The following is a 19,465-nucleotide window of genomic DNA, read 5'->3' as shown; positions in this document are numbered from 1 at the left end:
ACGCTTGAGATAAAATGTTCAAACCTAGATCTTCTGTTACACCTGTCAAACATTGCAAGTTGCGATGAAATAAATTCCTTGTCACAATGGTAGTAAAATTGATCAAATATACTTAACTATTTATCACTAAACTTTGTTCAAACCTAGATCTTCTGTTACACCTGTCAAACATTGCAAGTTGCGATGAAATAAATTCCTTGTCACAATGGTAGTAAAATTGATGAAATATACTTAACTATTTATCACTAAACTCCTAATTAAGTCCTAATATCATCAAAATTAACCAGACTATTTATATTTAGACTAGCTCATTCTCCGATCTTGTGGCCTTGCTTCATGGATTTCCAGATTGTGGTTTTGAAGCGCATTGCACTAATAAACTTTGTTATCATCGAAAGAGAAACCATTAATTAATAAATTGGACTAAACTATTTATAGAGATTCCAATTCAGTTTTACTATAGCGTTTCCCGAAACACGAAATTTCTTATTCATGTAGGTACTTTCTAAACTTTGTTATCATCGAAAGAGAAACCATTAATTAATAAATTGGACTAAACTATTTATAGAGATTCCAATTCAGTTTTACTATAGCATTTCCCGAAACAGGAAATTTCTTATTCATGTAGGTACTTTTTCCTATTGTTCTTTTGTTCATTTCCTTGTTCCCTTTCTGAGAAATGACCTTATTGTCTTAAATGCATTTTCTTTTCGTGTTTTCTTTCATACCCCGTTCCACTAGTTCATTTGCACACTCTCTCTCTCTTGGTATCAAAACATAACATTTTATGCGTATAGATATTGGTATGTTCAATCATACTCACACTACCAGCACTATTTCTCTCTCTCTCTCTCTCTCTCTCTCTCTCTCCCTCCCTCCCTCCATTTTTTCGCCCTCTCTCATGTTTTCTCTATCCAGGATTTTCCACTCCTATTTCCCTTTCCATCTGGATGGTTTGTGTGAACACTCTCCCTGACACTTGGTGACAGCTAAGGCCTCTTTCTCTCTCTCTCTTTCCCTCCTTTCTTCCCATCCCAGAGAGAGAGAGAGCGGTCTCTTTCGATTAGTCGAATTGGACAATATTGTCGGCTACTCTTGCACAATAGAATACCTACCCTTTGATGGAGGACAAAAAATGATAAAGGTGCTAAAGACCTCTCTTTCCCTCTTTTCTTCTCACCCCAGAGAGAGAGAGAGAGAGAGAGAGAGAGAGAGAGAGAGAGAGAGAGAGCGGTCTCTTTCGATTAGTCGAAATGGACAATATTGTCGGCTACTCTTGCACAATAGAATACCTACCCTTTGGTGGAGGACAAAAAATGATAAAGGTGATAAAGAAGTTCTAAAACCGTTGTGAAACCATAAACTGTGTAACAATCCGAAACAGTTAGCAGCACAGGATCCCAGACGGTCACCCTTGGAGATTCCAACCACGCGCAACGTCGATTAACTTCAGTGGTCCCTCGGGAACTGGTGAATTCAACGTGCTCTAGCCGCTGGCGGAAGACCTTTGAGGTTTGTTGAAATGCATATTTTAATTTCTGCGGGGATCCTTTACCCCGGACAGGGTATTGGCATTCCCCCATCTCACGAATGCCTAGTGCCTTTGTGTTGTGTTTAAAAGTCCCATTCATAAGAGAGAGTTTTCAAGTCCAATATTGTAACACAGCCTAGCTTCCAAATGCAGATCTTCAAAGAAGTAGGTACTAACCATTGTCTGAATTCCGGAAAGTAATTCTGGAGAGCCCAGAGAAGAATATAAAAAAAAGGAGGAGGAGGAGGAGGAGGAGAAAAAAGTGGGAGAAAAGAGAATGTCTAGAATTCTACATGGTTTGAGGGCAGACGAGTGAGTAGTAAAAAAATAGAAACTTGGGAAAGGAACAAACAGTTAGCAGCACAGGATCCCAGACGGTCACCCTTGGAGATTCCAACCACGCGCAACGTCGATTAACTTCAGTGGTCCCTCGGGAGCTGGTGAATTCAACGTGCTCTAGCCGCTGGCGGAAGACCTTTGAGGTTAGTTGAAATGCATATTTTAATTTCTGCGGGGATCCTTTACCCCGGACAGGGTATTGGCATTCCCCCGACACCCTTTAAAATGCATATTCCGGATTTTAATATCGACATTTTCATCCCTGCAGGGTCTGTGACTCTTTGTAGAGTATCTTTTGTTTCGAAACTGTACACAAGATAATAATGAAAATGCAAATTGAAATGAAATTAAAAATGTTTCTTGTTGACTTCGTTTCTTCCTTTTCCCTACAATTAAAAAAAAATCTTTCTACATTTAATCCTTTGAGATGTTGGAAGAACAGTAAAATGCAAAGGGAAGTAGAGAATAAAGAAAAAGTAAGGAGTCGGAAAGAGAATTGACGATAAAGTAAGAGAAAAATAGGAAACGAAGAAAGAGTCGGGATTAGAAATTAGGGGAAAAATAAGAGGACGTAAGAAAAATTAAAGAGGGAGGGAGAGAGCAGAAGAAAGTAAGAGTTTAGAAAAGGGGAAAAAAAGGTGATTAGAAAGTAGGAAAAGAAAGAGATAAGGAGAAATTAGGAAATATAAAATGGAAACAGATATGGAGAACGCCGAAGATAAGAAATTAGGAAAAGACATACATGGTATTCAACCTCAAAGTGCTCCATAGGAAATTAACCCGTAAAATCAGATATTTGCTCCATAAAAAGTCCCCAGAAGAGAGAATGCTTAGTGGACTCAAAAAGTGTATTGGGGACTTTTATGGGGCAAATAACTGATTTTAGGGGTTAATTTCCTATGGGGCACTTTGAGGTTGAACACCCTGTAGAGATCAGAAAATAAAAGGATAAGAAAATATAACATAGTAAGGAAACAAAGACGTAGAGAGAGAGAGAGAGAGAGAGTAGAAGTAGAAGTAGTAGAAAGAAGATTAGAAAGTAGGAAAAGAAAGAGACGAGGAATTAGTAGTAAGAAATGGTAAGATGGTTAGAAATAAAGGAGGCGAAGAGAGAGTTGAATTGTAGGAAATAAAGAAAAAGGGGAGCACAGAAAAAAGTTTGTATCTCAATACAAAAGATTGAAGAAAGTACCTACAGACTTCAGACTGCTGAAATGTCAGAGGACCTCTCGTTGTAAATCAGAAAGAGCACAAGTTATAATTTTACATCAATTATGGAAGATAAGATAAAGAATAATTTCCTATAGGAAAGGGTGGGACATTTTATGAAATCTCAACAGGTAAGTAAGAAGCACAGAAGAACAAAATAGAAGCCTGGAAGAAATGTACGAAAAAGATGATCATATCTATAGCAGATGTATAACACAATGTAATACAAGTAATAGAAAAGTCAAAATTCAATAATATGTACAAGAGAAAAGGCAGAAAAATCATCATGCAATCTCCAAGTTTGCCAACATCTCCCCCGCATCATCCAAAACGACCCCTTTTAAGAAGTTTTCATTCTTTATGACAATCATGACATCATTTTCCTCTTGTACATCTCTCTCTCTCTCTCTTTCTGTCTCTCTCCCTCTCTCTACTGAACTCTTTTTTCTGTCCATTCTCTCTCTCTCTCTCTCCTTCCTGCCTACTCCTATGCAGTCATTATTGCTGTCTCATTTAATCTTTCTAAGTGACAAAGTCATTGTATTGTTTTGTTTTATTCACTTTCCCTCCCTTCCCTCTTTTTCTCCCATCTCCCTCTCTCTTTCTCCCTTTCTCCTCTCACCTGCCTACTCCTATGCAGTCATTATTGCTGTCTCATTTAATCTTTCTAAGTGACAAAGTCATTGTATTGTTTTGTTTTATTCACTTTTTCTCCCCCTTATCTCCCTCTCTCCTCTCTCTTTCTCCCTTTCTCCTCTCACTCCCTCCCTCTCTTGTCTCTTTTCTCTCACTCTTCCCCTCTTGTAATCTATTACCTGTCTCATCTGCCCCTTGTCCTATTCAATTACTCTCACCCACTTCATTAGAAGAAACATACAGACAGACATTACTACCTCGTTAATACTATACTTCTCGTTTAGATTTCTCTCTCTCTCTCTCTCTCTCTCTCTCTCTCTCCCTCCCTCCCTCCTTCCTGAGTATATTACCTCTAGGTATTTTTATTACGATCCTAAAGAAAAGAGTTCTAGTGTCAGTATATTTCAACAGTAATGATGCTAGGGTCCTTTGGATTTGGCCTTTGATATAAATCAAACATGAAACACGGACTTTCCAGTTTTCCACACATCGTGGGGTCGAGTACATTTAGAACCAAACGATAAAGCGTTCCAGACTTCACTTCTGATTGTGCAGAATGTTACGCGAGAGTCATAAATACATTGTGCAAATGGAATAACAAACAGCTTTTCTGAGAAATAAATGGATAAATGGGAGCAAAGTCTTTAGTTCTCGATGATTCTGCTGATTTTCGTTTAGAAATCCAGAAGTTTCAGAAACATTTAGGAAAACAAACTAAATGAAAATTTGCTGAAAAGTCGTTGGTATGACTTGTTTCAGCTCTAATGATATGAAATTGGAGAAACACATTTGAGAGAGGTGTGAAAATGAGTTTTATTTACTGCCAAGAAACAATTCCGGACTGCTAAGTGAGTGGAGAAAAGCACCTATGAATGCTGGACTTCAAAATACAGAATGGAAAAGAAATGCAGATGAAATTAAAAGTTCAGAAGTATATTGATTAAAAAATATTAATTGGTGCTACCTTGAACTTACCCAATCGTTTCTTCAACTCGTATCGTTCTATATTGCTCATTGGTTTATCAAAAACATCGCCTTTGTCCGATATATCCGAGGAGGTTTCTTTCAAGAACTGGAAACTACTTTGCTGATCACCCAAAATCCAAATAGCGTTCCATTTTCTTCCTGCAAAATTAAATCAGTTTAAACAATGGGTAGTTATTTCCTATTAGCTAAGCTTAGCCCTTGATTCTTGATTGCCTCTTAGATTTAACAACATGGTGTTAAACCGTCCAGTGTAACGCTCTCCTACCCCTGTTGCCATCATTAACCTTTTCTAAAGTGTTTCAGAGGTTTCCTTTTAAAACCACACGAGTTGAAATTTAATTCCATTCACGCTCAAGTATGAATAAACTTTCCACTTCCTCGTAGTTTCTTCTATGCTGGATTTCATAAATTTTATGTTCCACTACAAGAGGAAAATATTGATGAAGTAAACACAAAGCACGCCAGTGACCCCATTCCCAAGTGTTTACCTAATTGGAAGGATTGAAGCGTTGGAAGTATGTCGCTGTAGAGGTCGTCTAGTGCAATAGGTTCGAGAGGTGGAGGATGCTGACTGTATGGAATCCATTCATGGTTCACGCAGACAACTGGTTGGGAGAAATACAGTCCACTTGGAATATCGAATGTCCCATCTGATAACACAGCTGCACTAAACACTCGTCCTGTAGGTTTGTTTGAAAACCATTCGTTCATTAGATCCACTGTGGCAGAGACTTGATTCAGAAAGTTCCCCTTGAGCACTGTTCTTTCCTTCCAGATGGGTTGAAGGTCATCGTGGTAAGGCATCAGTTTTCTTGTCTCAGTGTAAACACTTCCGTCAGACATGAAAAACGCAATTAGATAAGCATGCATTTTTCATCTCTGCTACATTTTAATATTTTATAATAAAAATAGAAGCTGTTTAATTATGATAAATAATTTCAAATTCCCAACCCCTCCCAGTTAGGTATTAATAATCACTACCTATAAATAAAATTCGCAGCTCCATGAAAATGCATTATACCAGGGTTGTATTAAAATTAATAATAAATTTAATTAGGTGTCATTGCATCCATTAGTAGGACTCATCGATTAAAAACAGTTCCTCGAAATTATTCCGATAACTTCAAGAAGGAAAATTATTGCTGTAAAAAAGCATTTAACATTGTCAGAAGAATTTAATAGTATAAAAAGAAGAAGCTATTAGTTGCACGCTAAAAGTATAACTTGGTCGATTTTATTTTGCAGTCATTGGGACTGTATTAAAACTATCTTGGGTACAATCAGGACCAGTGCTTTTATGGTAACTGAATAATATTGCAAGAAAAAAAGTAATATTTTTTTATGACTGCAAAAAAATTCACAATTATGATTCATACGATCCACATTGTCTTAACAATTATCCTAGAGTTTTAACATCATAAATGCAACTCTTTCTATTATGTTGTAGCATTGTTTATAACTGTCTCTGTAAGTTGGTGGCATATTGTCGGAATATGTTTTGTTTTTCAAACAATCTGCTGTCTCTTTGTTTTGAAATTATTGTAATAACAATATTGTTTTTGTTGGGACTTCATTGTCATTGTTTTTCTTTCGCAACAGTCATGCTGTATAGGTCTGGATGAGGGGTATGTATAACGTTGTTTGAGTAGTTGACGTAATGTAACCCCAATATAATCATTGTTCAATTTGACTCCCTATTTCCTCTTTCAATTTAATTAATTCTACTATACTTATTTCCACTACTTTGCCTATACCTTTGTTAATGATCCTGTACAAATAGCACATTAATTAACCTCCCTAGGCTAAAGAAATCATGCTGATGTAGTAAGTACCTATTAGTTAGGATGTAGGTTGTATTCTTTGTCTGGCCTGGCACTCAAGTTTGCATCTCATTATTATCTACCTACCTGGATTGGAGGAAGAAATAGGGATTGGATTCTTGGTTCCATATCGCAACATTATTTTCTTTTACTTTCTATTTTGTTATAATTTCGAGTGTGTGTTTTTAGCATTATCTGTATTTTGTACCATGAAATTTCTTGACCATTTTGTGATTGAAGTTTCTAATCTATGAACACATCTATCTCTGTACAACATTTACATAGTGTTGTTGGTTTGTATCGCTCAGTATGATACGCTACTGTATCGGTTATTGCTCTCTGGAAATCAAATCAAACAGTAGATAATCATGTAGATTATTGTAGATGGTTTGAAGTCATGAGTGCAAGTACCTTTTTGATGAACTCCTATTCTTATGGTAATAATTTTCATTCATAATTTATGTATAAGTTTCAGTCATTAATCTGTAGGTATGTTGTATTTATTCATAAAATAAGTTGTGGTCTTGTTGAGTGTCAAATTGTCAACTCCTATACTGGCACTTTATGAATTTTGGGATTTCAGTGAAATCCGGCTCTGATGAACTGTTTATTATTTTGTGACGTGGAAACTTGGAATAACGCAAAAAGGAAATTATAATAGGTGTCATTGCATCCATTAGTAGGACTCATCGATTAAAAACAGTTCCTCGAAATTATTCCGATAACTTCAAGAAGGAAAATTATTGCTGTAAAAAAGCATTTAACATTGTCAGAAGAATTTAATAGTATAAAAAGAAGAAGCTATTAGTTGCACGCTAAAAGTATAACTTGGTCGATTTTATTTTGCAGTCATTGGGACTGTATTAAAACTATCTTGGGTACAATCAGGACCAGTGCTTTTATGATGGTAACTGAATAATATTGCAAGAAAAAAAGTAATATTTTTTTATGACTGCAAAAAAATTCACAATTATGATTCATACGATCCACATTGTCTTAACAATTATCCTAGAGTTTTAACATCATAAATGCAACACTTTCTATTATGTTGTAGTATTGTTTATAACTGTCTCTGTGAGTAAGTTGGTGGCATATTGTCGGAATATGTTTTGTTTTTCAAACAATCTGCCGTCTCTTTGTTTTGAAATTATTGTAATAACAATATTGTTTTTGTTGGGACTTCATTGTCATTGTTTTTCTTGCGCAACAGTCATGTCTGGATGAGGGGTATGTATAACGTTGTTTGAGTAGTTGACGTAATGTAACCTCAATATAATCATTGTTCAATTTGACTCCCTATTTCCTCTTTCAATTTTTCCTCTTTAATTCTACTATACTTATTTCTACTACTTTGCCTATACCTTTGTTAATGATCCTATACAAATAGCACATTAAATAACCTCCCTAGGCTAAAGAAATCATGCTGATGTAGTAAGTACCTATTAGTTAGGATGTAGGTTGTATTCTTTGTCTGGCCTGGCACTCAAGTTTGCATCTCATTATAATCTACCTACCTGGATTGGAGGAAGAAATAGGGATTGGATTCTTGGTTCCATATCGTAACATTATTTTCTTTTACTTTCTATTTTGTTATAATTTCGAGTGTGTGTTTTTAGCATTATCTGTATTTTGTGCCATGAAATTTCTTGACCATTTTGTGATTGAAGTTTCTAATCTATGAACACATCTATCTCTGTACAACATTTACATAGTGTTGTTGGTTTGTATCGCTCAGTATGACACGCTACTGTATCGGTTATTGCTCTCTGGAAATCAAATCAAACAGTAGATAATCATGTAGAATTGTAGATAATGTAGATGGTTTGAAGTCATGAGTGAGTACCTTTTTGATGAACTCCTATTCCTATGGTAATAATTTTCATTCATAATTTATGTATAAGTTTCAGTCATTAATCTGTAGGTACATATGTTGTATTTATTAATAAAATAAGTTGTGGTCTTGTTGAGTGTCAAATTGTCAACTCCCATTCTCCCATACTGGCACTTTATGAATTTTGGGATTTCAGTGAAATCCGGCTCTGATGAACTGTTTATTATTTTGTGACGTGGAAACTTGGAATAACGCAAAAAGGAAATTATAATAGAAAAAAACACAGTTTTCCAATGAATCGATTTGTAAGGTTTGGCCTAGTTAGGAAATTTAACCTTTACTCCTATACCTAGACGACTGAGTAAACTCTGAAACCTATAACGTCCTGCAGGAAATACCTCTCCCTGTGTATTTTCTAAACCCGGAAACGAAAAACCTTCTCAAACCCTCAACGCGGGGGAGACTGGGGAGATGTATAACACAATGTAATACAAGTAATAGAAAAGTCAAAATTCAATAATATGTACAAGAGAAAAGGCAGAAAAATCATCATGCAATTTCCAAGTTTGCCAACATCTCCCCCGCATCATCCAAAACGACCCCTTTTACGAAGTTTTCATTCTTTATGACAATCATAACATCATTTTCCTCTTGTACATCTCTCTCTCTCTTTCTGTCTCTCTCCCTCTCTCTCTACTGAACTCTTTTTTCTGTCCATAAGATGTTATACAGGGTGATTATAAAGTCCTACAAACTTGAATTCCTTATCTCTGTAACCCGAACTTTTAGACGAATACATTGTTAGGCACTGGAAAGAGAAACAGGTTCGTTTAATTACCATCTTCAGCGAAGAGAGGGAATGCTCAGTGTTGTTCTGGGGAAAAAAAATTTCCGTCTGGTAAAAATTTTCCGATGTTATTTGTTACAAAAATTCCTGGAAACTTTGGTACACTATTTTTTTATATATATAATTAAGCAAGGTCTATTGTAATAATTGTGTATTGTACATGTTAAACCCATAACATTTTTGGAACCATACCGTCTTAGGAACGAAGGTATAATTTTGTCCTGAACATTTCCGTCACAGGTTAAATCCCCGTTTTAAAGCGTTTCACATACGTTCGGAGATGAAAGATAAAATTGTCAACTACCTAGTCACATGAAGTAGAAAGAGACAGCTTTAGCTGGAGGCCTCTGTATATTTACTTTGTGTGTGTGTGTGTGTGTGTGTGTGTGAGAGAGAGAGAGAGGAAAGGAGAGAAAAACGGAAAAGAAGAGGAAGGAAAGGGGAATGCGAGTGAGATTTCATAATGCTCGGAAGTTAAAGGCTTAAATTTTATGACGTAATCGTAAAATTGGAATTTTGTATAGTATTACTTGAATGATGAGATGTGATGTAATATTTACAGGTTGATTCGGAAAAACACGCTACCAACGCCAACCTCAGTATTGTTTGAATCCAAATAAAATCCTCCCTCTCCCAACTGTGAAGAGTATTAAGTTACTGGCGTTCTTCTTTTCAAGATGAATCTTCACAAAGTCACGTCAGAAAAATGAAGTCATTAAAAGTTAAAATGATTAGGTAATTGCAGAATATCATCATAATCATAAAATTTGTCACAAGTTTTACGTAATCGCCTCCTGTAAACCAGCTTGGTCTGGCTGGGGGACTTTAAACAGGGAGTAGAGCAGCCTGAAATTTCCCTTGCTAAAGAAATAGCAAAGGTTAAGTGCGAAGGGCATCCACTCGTAAAATGTTGTAGCCAAAACCACATATCAGCCCAAAGCAATCAATCTAGGGCTGATTGAGAGGCTGACGAAAAACACCGACCCCGTCTAAACACGGGAAAGGGCGAGGAAGAAGAAGAAGATATAAGGACTTAAACTAAGAAATATTATACTTTAATGTGTTCACTAATGTGCCTTAGGATTAGAGTGGTTATATTGGTAATTAGATCATAAAGTTTCCTCTGATAAAGCTGGCTTGTTGAGGGTCGTAAATAATTAACTTTTTATACGTTTTTGATTTTCTTCGACGACCCTTTCAAAGATGTTGGGATTTATCTGGTAGAAAATACTAACTTATTAATTTTTTCATAATTATTATTTTGATTCTTCGACATACTTTATTCACATGTTGAATTATGTTTTACCTATGAATTGTACTTTGTAAAGGCTAAATCCAAAGATAATATTATTGTATCCCGAAAAGTGTGCCCTAATTCAGTCATTTTTGTCCTTTTCCTAATACCCTTAATGCTTCGTCTACATCTCATGTACTGAAAGGTTAAATCTATAAATTATATTATTAGGCTCTTTATTAGGTAATGTTAAAGCCGTGTTGCCTTCTCTCAAATCCTACTTAAGGCACCCTTTCAAAGATGTTGGGATTTATCTAGTAGAAAATACTTATAAATTTTTTCATAATTATTATTTTAATTCTTCGACATACTTTATTCACATGTTGAATTATGTTTTACCCATGAAATTGTACTTAGTAAAAGCTAAATCCAAAGATTATTATTGTATCCCGAAAAGTGTGCCCTAATAATTAGAGTCACTGAATTATTCAGAGTCATTTTTGTCCTTTTCCTAATACGCTTAATGCTTCGTCTACATCTCATGTACTGAAAGGTTAAATCTATAAATTATATTATTAGGCTCTTTATTAGGTAATGTTAAAGCCGTGTTGCCTTCTCTCAAATCCTACTTAAGGCTAAGCAGTGAAATCCGGCTCTGATGAACTGTTTATTATTTTGTGACGTGGAAACTTGGAATAACGCAAAAAGGAAATTATAATAGAATGTTGTTAGCATGTATGTGTGTAGGTATATTGCTCTTAGTAAAGTAACAAGTGGTATTTTTACAGCTAAAGTTTTTAAGAAGTGAGTTAGGTTTATATTAGGTTTATAATTGCGTTTTCGTATCTAAACACAGAACATATTTATTATTGTCTTCTTTAAAAACAACATGCACCATATTTATGTGCTAGTAGGTTTCTCAACTAACAATACCCAATGTAAGTCTGCATCCATATTGTGTGTGCACAATGTTGAATTTATTCTAACTTTCATCTCAACTTTCTATCCTCCCCGCAAACAAATACTTCCAACTTCTAAAGCACTCTCTCTAGTACGTATTGTGTACTCTAACAATAATGTACTTAAGCGTCATAAGGCTAAGTAAGTATGGCACTAATGCTATTAAACCTTTGCATATCAAAATCAAAAGGTTTCCTCCGTATAAGCATCAGCGGCGTGATTAAAGTTAATTTGCCAGGAAAGCTTTGTAGGTTGAGAGAAAATAAAGGAAAAAGAGAAAGGAATTATACGCTCTTGATGAAATTCAACGAAATCTACGTGTATATGCAGCAATGTTTCTATTTCAAATTTTCAAACAAAGTCCCGTTGTGAAGGGTTTTACGAAATTTTTGAAAACTGTTCAAGAGATACAAGTAGACATGTTTTTGAGGACAATTGGAAATATCCTATTAGGATGAGACTCATTGGAAATATCAGGAATAGCTATTGATATTACATATTTTGGCACATGTTCCACGTAGCCATTGCCTTTGCAATTCATAGAGAAGTTGAAACGAAATTCAGGAGTGGGGCTCATCAGTATTTTGGAGGAAAATAGTTGATGACGGATAAGCATCAGCGGCGTGATTAAAGTTAATTTGCCAGGAAAGCTTTGTAGGTTGAGAGAAAATAAAGGAAAAAGAGAAAGGAATTATAGGCTCTTGATGAAATTCAACGGAATCTACGTGTATATGCAGCAATGTTTCTATTTCAAATTTTCAAACAAAGTCCCGTTGTGAAGGGTTTTACGAAATGTTTGAAAACTGTTCAAGAGATACTAGTAGATATGTTTTTGAGGACAATTGGAAATATCCTATTAGGATGAGACTCATTGGAAATATCAGGAAAAGCTATTGATATTACATATTTTGGCACATGTCCCACGTAGCCATTGCCTTTGTAATTCGTAGAAAAGTTGAAACGAAATTCAGGAGTGGGGCTCATCAGTATTTTGGAGGAAAATAGTTGATGAACCGAATCGGAGCGGAGCGCGGAGGTAACTTTTCTAATGATGAAAAAGAGTTAGCGAAACATGAAAGTTTGTTTCTTCTTTATGCATATAACCTCTGATCTTTGGATTCAATTTTCTGCAATACGATCTCTTTATGAAGAGATGAAAGGCCTCTTGATTTCGGAGAAACAGATCACTTTCAAAGGATAAGAAAGTTGGTGAAATTGAATCATAGTTTTTGTGCTAAAGCTAATTTCGAAACTTGGATTTCGGAGAAACAGATCACTTTCAAAGGATAAGAAAGTTGGTGAAATTGAATCATAGTTTTTGTGCTAAAGCTAATTTCGAAACTTGAACTTTTTGCCGACATTATTGCAAATGCTATGAAGTTCGTCTTACCTACAATATCAAACGCTCGAACTTTGTGCACAAACTCGGCCAGACAAGTTAAATTGAAACAGGAATTTTCGCCAGGGAAAAGCAAAATTTTACATGAAAGCTCAAGTTCGTTGAGTCTGGATCCTAAACGCCTCCAGGAATTGAATGAGTTTTCTATATTGCTCGTTGTAGAGGGAAACCCAGCCTCCGTTTCGGTTTGATATGCCCGCGGCATCAAGATAAGAAGATCGCAATTTGATAAACCTTCCTCGAGAGATTTTACAATACAGATGATGTTTTCGCCTGTGGAAAATATGAAATAGGATTGTTTGTAAAAGCTAAACGTGTTAAGGCACTCCTATGTCTGTATAAGCTGTAGAAATCAAAAGCTAAGGTGAAGTTTTACTTTCCCCCCAAGCCCCCCCCCCTATCGCCGCCTATGTTGGTCAATGGTGATAACATTTTTCTTTAATTAATTTCCTTCCATTCGAAAAAGCTTTATAATCTTTAAGCCCAAAGTGTGCTAATTGGTTGATTGTATTCATTGATCGAAGCAGATGAAGTAGTGATTCGATCTTGTATTATTCGTATAAGGTATAAGCTATCTATCTTAGGTTGAACGAAATCTGGAATAGAACAAACTTCTCTTATAAAATTAAATGTATTTATGTATGTACATTATTTTTAATTAATCGTTGAAACTTCTGCTCATTTTCGCTATTTTATATTGACAAATAGGTTTTAAATTCGCACATTTCGTCAGATCCCCCTATTTTAAATGCAGCCTTTGCCTAATGTTCTACCTCCCTGATAATTATCCCATGTTTGAACCCGTATACTTAGGTACTCGTATATCAGCGTGTTATGTATGTGATTGCGAAGAAAGAAGAAAACTTTCTGAAGATTCTACTTCAGTTAACAGCCGTGTAAAGTTCACACAGAAGATTTCCTTTGAAAGAATTTATGAGCTCGAATACCTTAATTTTATTTTTCCCAGTTGGGAATAGGGAATAGGTACCTATAACAACCGTTGGGTAACTTTTAAACCTAAGATACCTAATTTATACGAAAAGTACAAGAGATGACAAACTTTTATTTTAATGAATTAGGTACCGTCATTGAATTTTAATAATAAAAGCTTACCATGCCTAGATAATGTAAACTCAAGTAAGTGAAATAAACGAATGACATACCTACTTTTATTTCATAAAATCAAGAAGTTAGAAATTTGAACTTTTGAACATTAGGTACTCTTATTTAAATTTTTCCCAATTTCATGTTTGAAAGTTCAAATTTTTGGAGTTATTCTTGTGAATCTGGGAGTTCTTCGATGTTCCCTATAATCCCTATTCCTTCTACCATGCTTGAAGAACAAACCAATGAATTGTATGAACGCCTGTAATCTTCTCGAGTTATGCAATGTGGTGAAGAGGTTTTCTCATCCATTTCCAATCTTTGCAAAGTACATAATCTGCACTGAATCAACAAAGCAAAGTTTAGTTTGAAATCTGCTGATGGAAGAAGAGGAGCAGAAGTCTGTGATACTTGCAGCTCGGGGCTCTCCAGAAAGGAAATGACATTTCCAGCTAAGACTTTAGAAAACAATCAATCCACGCGCTCTGTTTATTCTGTCCTATATATTTTTTATGATTTCTATCAAGTCTTGGCGAAAGCCAACGAAAATCAATAATTTGATTGCTCTTGAAATTTTCATGTTGCCATGGATTAAGGTCATGAAGAATTTTTCTCCACATGTCTATTTCGAAAACAACTATTTGTCCAAGAACATGTGAGTGACTTTTACCAAAGTTAATAACAATTTTATTTGTTTATAAAATCTTATACTTCTCATTGATAGCTCTTATTGCAAACTGAGACTTGGGGTAGTGTGTTTCTACCTTTTGTGTAAATAATTGATCGTACCTTCACACAACACCGAGGTTTATCCCAGGAACTGCTCCAGGCAGACAATGTATATTAGCAAAAACCGTTTTCCACAAACCCCTCTTATAATCCTTCCATCAAGTTGTTTTCAAAAGGATGAAAATTGCTCGGATGTAGTTGTGAAGTATATGAGTGTGACCAAGAGATAGAGTATGATGGAATGGAGAGAGCCAGACGGTAAACATCCAAAATATCAAAAAGAAAAATATGAAAACGTACGAGAAAGTCATTCAGGTCAAATATGAAATGTTTCATGCACATCTACAAACGGGAAAACTCTTTTCTCCCTTCCAAAGGTTATGGTAAGGTACACAAGGAGGTATTGCAAAGGAAAATTATGATTCTCGTCTTCTTCTTTTTTCCTCCATTTCATTTGGAAAATTCTCTCTCGTACTTTCCTGGCGAACGTCCAACAACTCTCTACAGAAAGGTACACAAGGAGGTATTGCAAAGGAAAATTATGATTCTCGTCTTCTTCTTTTTTCCTCCATTTCATTTGGAAAATTCTCTCTCGTGCTTTCCTGGCGAACGTCCAACAACTCTCTACAGAAGAAATACCTGCACTACAAAAAGAAAGTAGCGGGAGAATGGGGAAATCATATGATTTTAATGAAACCTGAATGAATTCCTTCCATTCTTCTTGCTCCAGAAGTATTATTTCATTTCTATATTTGGCTCAAGTGAAGAAAAATATCTGCACAATAACTGTAATCTGGATATTCTCTATACGTCTATACGGAACTACGATATATCAGAAGTTAACCCCTCCCTAAACTCAAAAAAAAAAAACATGTACAGAAAAGCATGAAGCCAATGAAAACATTTGGGAAGTCACATTTTATTGAAAATATTACATTCGATAAAGCATGAAGCCAATGAAAACATTTGGGAAGTCACATTTTATTGAAAATATTACATTCGATAATTCTTTTTCATGCAATGTATGAAAAAAAAAAAAAAAAAAAAAGATCGTCCCGTCTCTTACACAATTACTTAGGTATAAGCTGGTATTTCTGTCACATCCACTAATTATTCTTCATTGTATACCGGTAGTTCAGGCACATCCACCAATTCCTATTCATCTATTCCCCCTAATCTGTTCGTCAAAATGTCTACCCTCTCTCGTTGACCGCTGTGTTCAGCACTTTTCCGCCCATATGCAGATTATAGGGTCTCCAGTATTTTTCTTTTTGATATTTTGGATGTTTACCGTCTGGCTCTCTCCATTCCATCATACTCTATCTCTTGGTCACACTCATATACTTCAAAACTACATCCGAGCAATTTTCATCCTTTTGAAAACAACTTGATGGAAGGATAAGAAGGGTTTGTGGAAAACGGTTTTTGCTAATATACATTGTCTGCCTGGAGCAGTTCCTGGGATAAACCTCAGTGTTGTGTGAAGGTACGATTACACAATTACCTCCTCGGCTGTGATTGTCACTTTTCACAAGAAAATGGAAACAGGAGTTCACATCCCCCATCCTCTGGACTCCAAACTTGTTTTCCCACATGCATGAGTTAAAATTTTGGAATTAAAATTTAACGAGATTGTTTAACCACCTCATTTCTGTTTAATCTCGCACCCCTTCCCCTCAGCATGACCTCTGTCCCCTCCCCTGTCGAGGTTAAATTTGAAACCCCAAGAGTAGTTTTATTCAAAACAGGAGGAAATGGGGCGTAGGTCCCCAGGTTGTGCAATTATTCCCCCCTCCCTCCACTGTCCGTTACTTGTGTACCTATAATAATTTATTATTAATTTCCCCTCCTGTTCCTTGCCTGTGGATCTGCATTTATTAATTTTCGTTAATTAATTGTTGTTTGTTCTTGATTTGTTGGTAAAAATCCATCATGAACACCGCATTTCCAGTAGCACTTGCACCGCACACTTTTTATTCAGCAGATTTTTAACCACAGCTGATCAGTGGCCAAAAAGGTCACCCACTGACAAAATATTATTTTCAGAAGAAATCTGAAATTCTAATCCTCCCTCGTATCAGAATTTCAAAAAATTTTAAAACAGGAAACATCCAATTCCCACAAACACCGCATTTCCAGTAGCACTTGCACCGCACACTTTTTATTCAGCAGATTTTTAACCACAGCTGATCAGTGGCCAAAAAGGTCACCTACTGACAAAATATTATTTTCAGAAGAAATCTGAAATTCTAATCCTTCCTCGTATCAGAATTTCAGAAATTTTATAACAGGAAACATCCAATTCCCACACATCATTGCATCCCATTTTTAAGTCAATGCAATTACTTAAAAATGTCTTTTCTACTCACATTCAAACGCTTTGATCTATTTGATATTAAATACAATGGTTTCTATGGTCTTACCGTACCTATAACAGTGACCATGGCTACTGAGAATGGATAGTGACCACTGACCATCCATTATCATCGGATAGCGTTTGTACTAATGTATAGGAGTTTCAATTATTTTCAAATGTGCTTGGAAAATTAACATCAGATTTAATTAAAAAGGGACTTTGATAGGAAGGAAGGGGGTGGTCCCTGTGAGGATGTTTTGAATCTCATTCAGCAGTTTTGGTTTTCCATTTTGTACAAATACCCTTACATCTTTTTTACCTTTGCCTGAATTTTAGTCCGACTAATTTATCTCTGACCTAGATGGGAAATAGAGACTAGAAAATTATTAGAAAATTCAACAAACACCCATTTACCTATTAATTTAATGTGTCTGACTTGAACTTGAATACAAAAATGAACTTGAATATTCAAGTTCATTTTTGTATGGGGTACCCCATACAAAAATGAACTTTTAGCTTTCGGTCGAAATCGAATTCGCTTTAACTTTTCAAATCGGTTCTTTTTTTACTTTCTGTTGCCAATTAATTAAAAAGTTTGATAGAGGGAACTGTAACTGCTGAGGTCTTATCGTACCGAAAGGGAAGAAAGACAGGAGAGGAGAAAGCCAGCCGTTCCGAAAACAAACCTTATCTGTTCAGGGTAAATTCCGATTAGAGCGGGAATCGGAATGGGGACAGACACTTTGCTTTACAAGGCAGACACGCTACTATGCAAGCTAACAAGACCGACATGTTTAGACCTTGTTTAGTTTAGTTTAGTCCTATTCGAGCAGGATAAACAAGGTATATTCTATTCTATTCTATTCTATTCTGTTACTTGTTTTCTAATCTTTCTTTTTCCGCCAATCATACTGTTCGGAATCCTATATGGATAAAAATAGATTAATCGATCATGCCGAAGCTGTAGTAGGATTTCAGTTCATGTTATGCTCCTGCTAATCCGCACAAAACCTACACATATGGTAATCACTTTGAAATTCTACTCGTCTATCCAAACGGGGCGACGCGACGGAGAGACCAGGGACGTACACAGTGGGGGTTTGAATCTCTTGATGGACAAGTTTTTTTTTCCTAATGAGTTGATGAATATTATGTTGATGAGTACAAATTTAATAAGGACGGCAAGTTTTGTTGCTAAACTGACTAACCTAGTTAGCCTGGTTGCCGAGGATTCGATTCCCGCCCAGGGCAGATTTTATCCTAAATGGATATTATTCGTTCTTGGAACTGCTGGCTTTCTCCTATCGTGTATTCCTTTTCTCTTGATTTACTCCATACGTCGTCTTACAATAAAGGCACTTCGACCAGAGGTACTTTTCCAATTTTTGTTCTCTCTCCCTCCCTCTCTCTCTCTCTCTTTTTCTCTCTCCCTCTCTCTCTCGTTCGCTCGCTGGCTCCCCTCTCTATTCTTATTCCTCTACTTAGGTATTTAGCCTTTAATTTTCTCTCGTTCCATATTTCTCCACTGATTTCTCTCACTCGAAATGGCAAACACACGAGCCTGGCTATTGCATGTAATATAATCTGTCAAATGGTCAATGCTCGCTATAGAGAGAGAGAGGGGGGGGAGAAAAGGGGAAGGGGGAGAGAGAAAGAAAACAGAGTGGAGAAAAAATATGTCAAGCTCTCTAACACGTCATCACAATACTGTAAAAATAATATAAGCTCCTCATTTCTCTCTCGCTCCCTCTTTCTCTCCTTTATCTATCTCCCTCCCTTTCCTTTCTCTGTTTTCTATGGTATCAAAACTGAAATTTGTTATTGGAATTAGTGGATGTGAATCTGATGCCAATTATCGTGAACTACAAATCAAAACGAAAAAAGAAGTATAAGTAGTACTTTACTTAAACTCTCTGTTATTGTTCCATTATACTAACAGTTTCAGACCATTGATTGGTACAAAAATAGTCAGATCATTGGTAAAACTGCTAGTGCTAACTGCTAAATGATTGAGAATCCTTTCAGTTGATTGCATACTTCTCTTGAAGAAAAAGCAACTAGACTTATACTTAGAGAGAACTTTGAAACCACCCTGTGACTATAGTTCGGTTTGAAATGTTAAGGGTAACAAAGATAATGACACTTTATGACACCTTATGACGTGACAAGGGGAGATCTTGTAGAGATTAATGGACTTCGCCCTGACCAAACTCGGGGGTTATTATTCAAATGTATTAAGCTCTCTCCCTCTCCTTCCCTTCCCCTCCCTCCCAGCGCTATCTTTATCCTTGTTCAAGCTCTACTGTAGCTCTCTTTCTCTCTCTCTCTCTTCCTTCCTCTTTCTCTCTCTTCCTCTCCTTACCTTTCCCTCCTTCTGAGCGCTATCTTTATCCTTGTTCAAGTTATACTATAGATCTCTTTGTACCTATGTATCTCTCTTTTCCCGCTCCTCTCTCTCTCTCTCTCTCTCTCTCTCTCTCTCT

The 19,465-nt window shown here is 36.0% G+C and overlaps 1 protein-coding gene across 1 annotated transcript in view; it reads right to left on the bottom strand.

Moving 5' to 3' along the window:
* Positions 1–4,070: 4,070 nt before the first annotated feature.
* LOC103505007 overlaps positions 4,071–19,465 on the bottom strand; it is a 21,580-nt gene continuing 6,185 nt past the window's right edge. The window contains exons 3-6 of the mRNA XM_026820415.1: positions 12,785–13,066; positions 5,191–5,394; positions 4,691–4,840; positions 4,071–4,325 (exon numbers count right to left, since the gene is read on the bottom strand). Of these exons, the coding sequence (XP_026676216.1) occupies positions 4,168–4,325; positions 4,691–4,840; positions 5,191–5,394; positions 12,785–13,066 (794 nt within the window). The 3' untranslated portion in view covers positions 4,071–4,167. The remainder of the gene's footprint in view (positions 4,326–4,690; positions 4,841–5,190; positions 5,395–12,784; positions 13,067–19,465) is intronic.

This window comes from Diaphorina citri, unplaced genomic scaffold (genome assembly GCF_000475195.1).
Source record: "Diaphorina citri unplaced genomic scaffold, Diaci psyllid genome assembly version 1.1 scaffold144, whole genome shotgun sequence".
NCBI classification, from domain to species: Eukaryota; Metazoa; Arthropoda; class Insecta; order Hemiptera; family Psyllidae; genus Diaphorina; species Diaphorina citri.
This window is presented reverse-complemented; position numbering and strand designations above follow the sequence as displayed.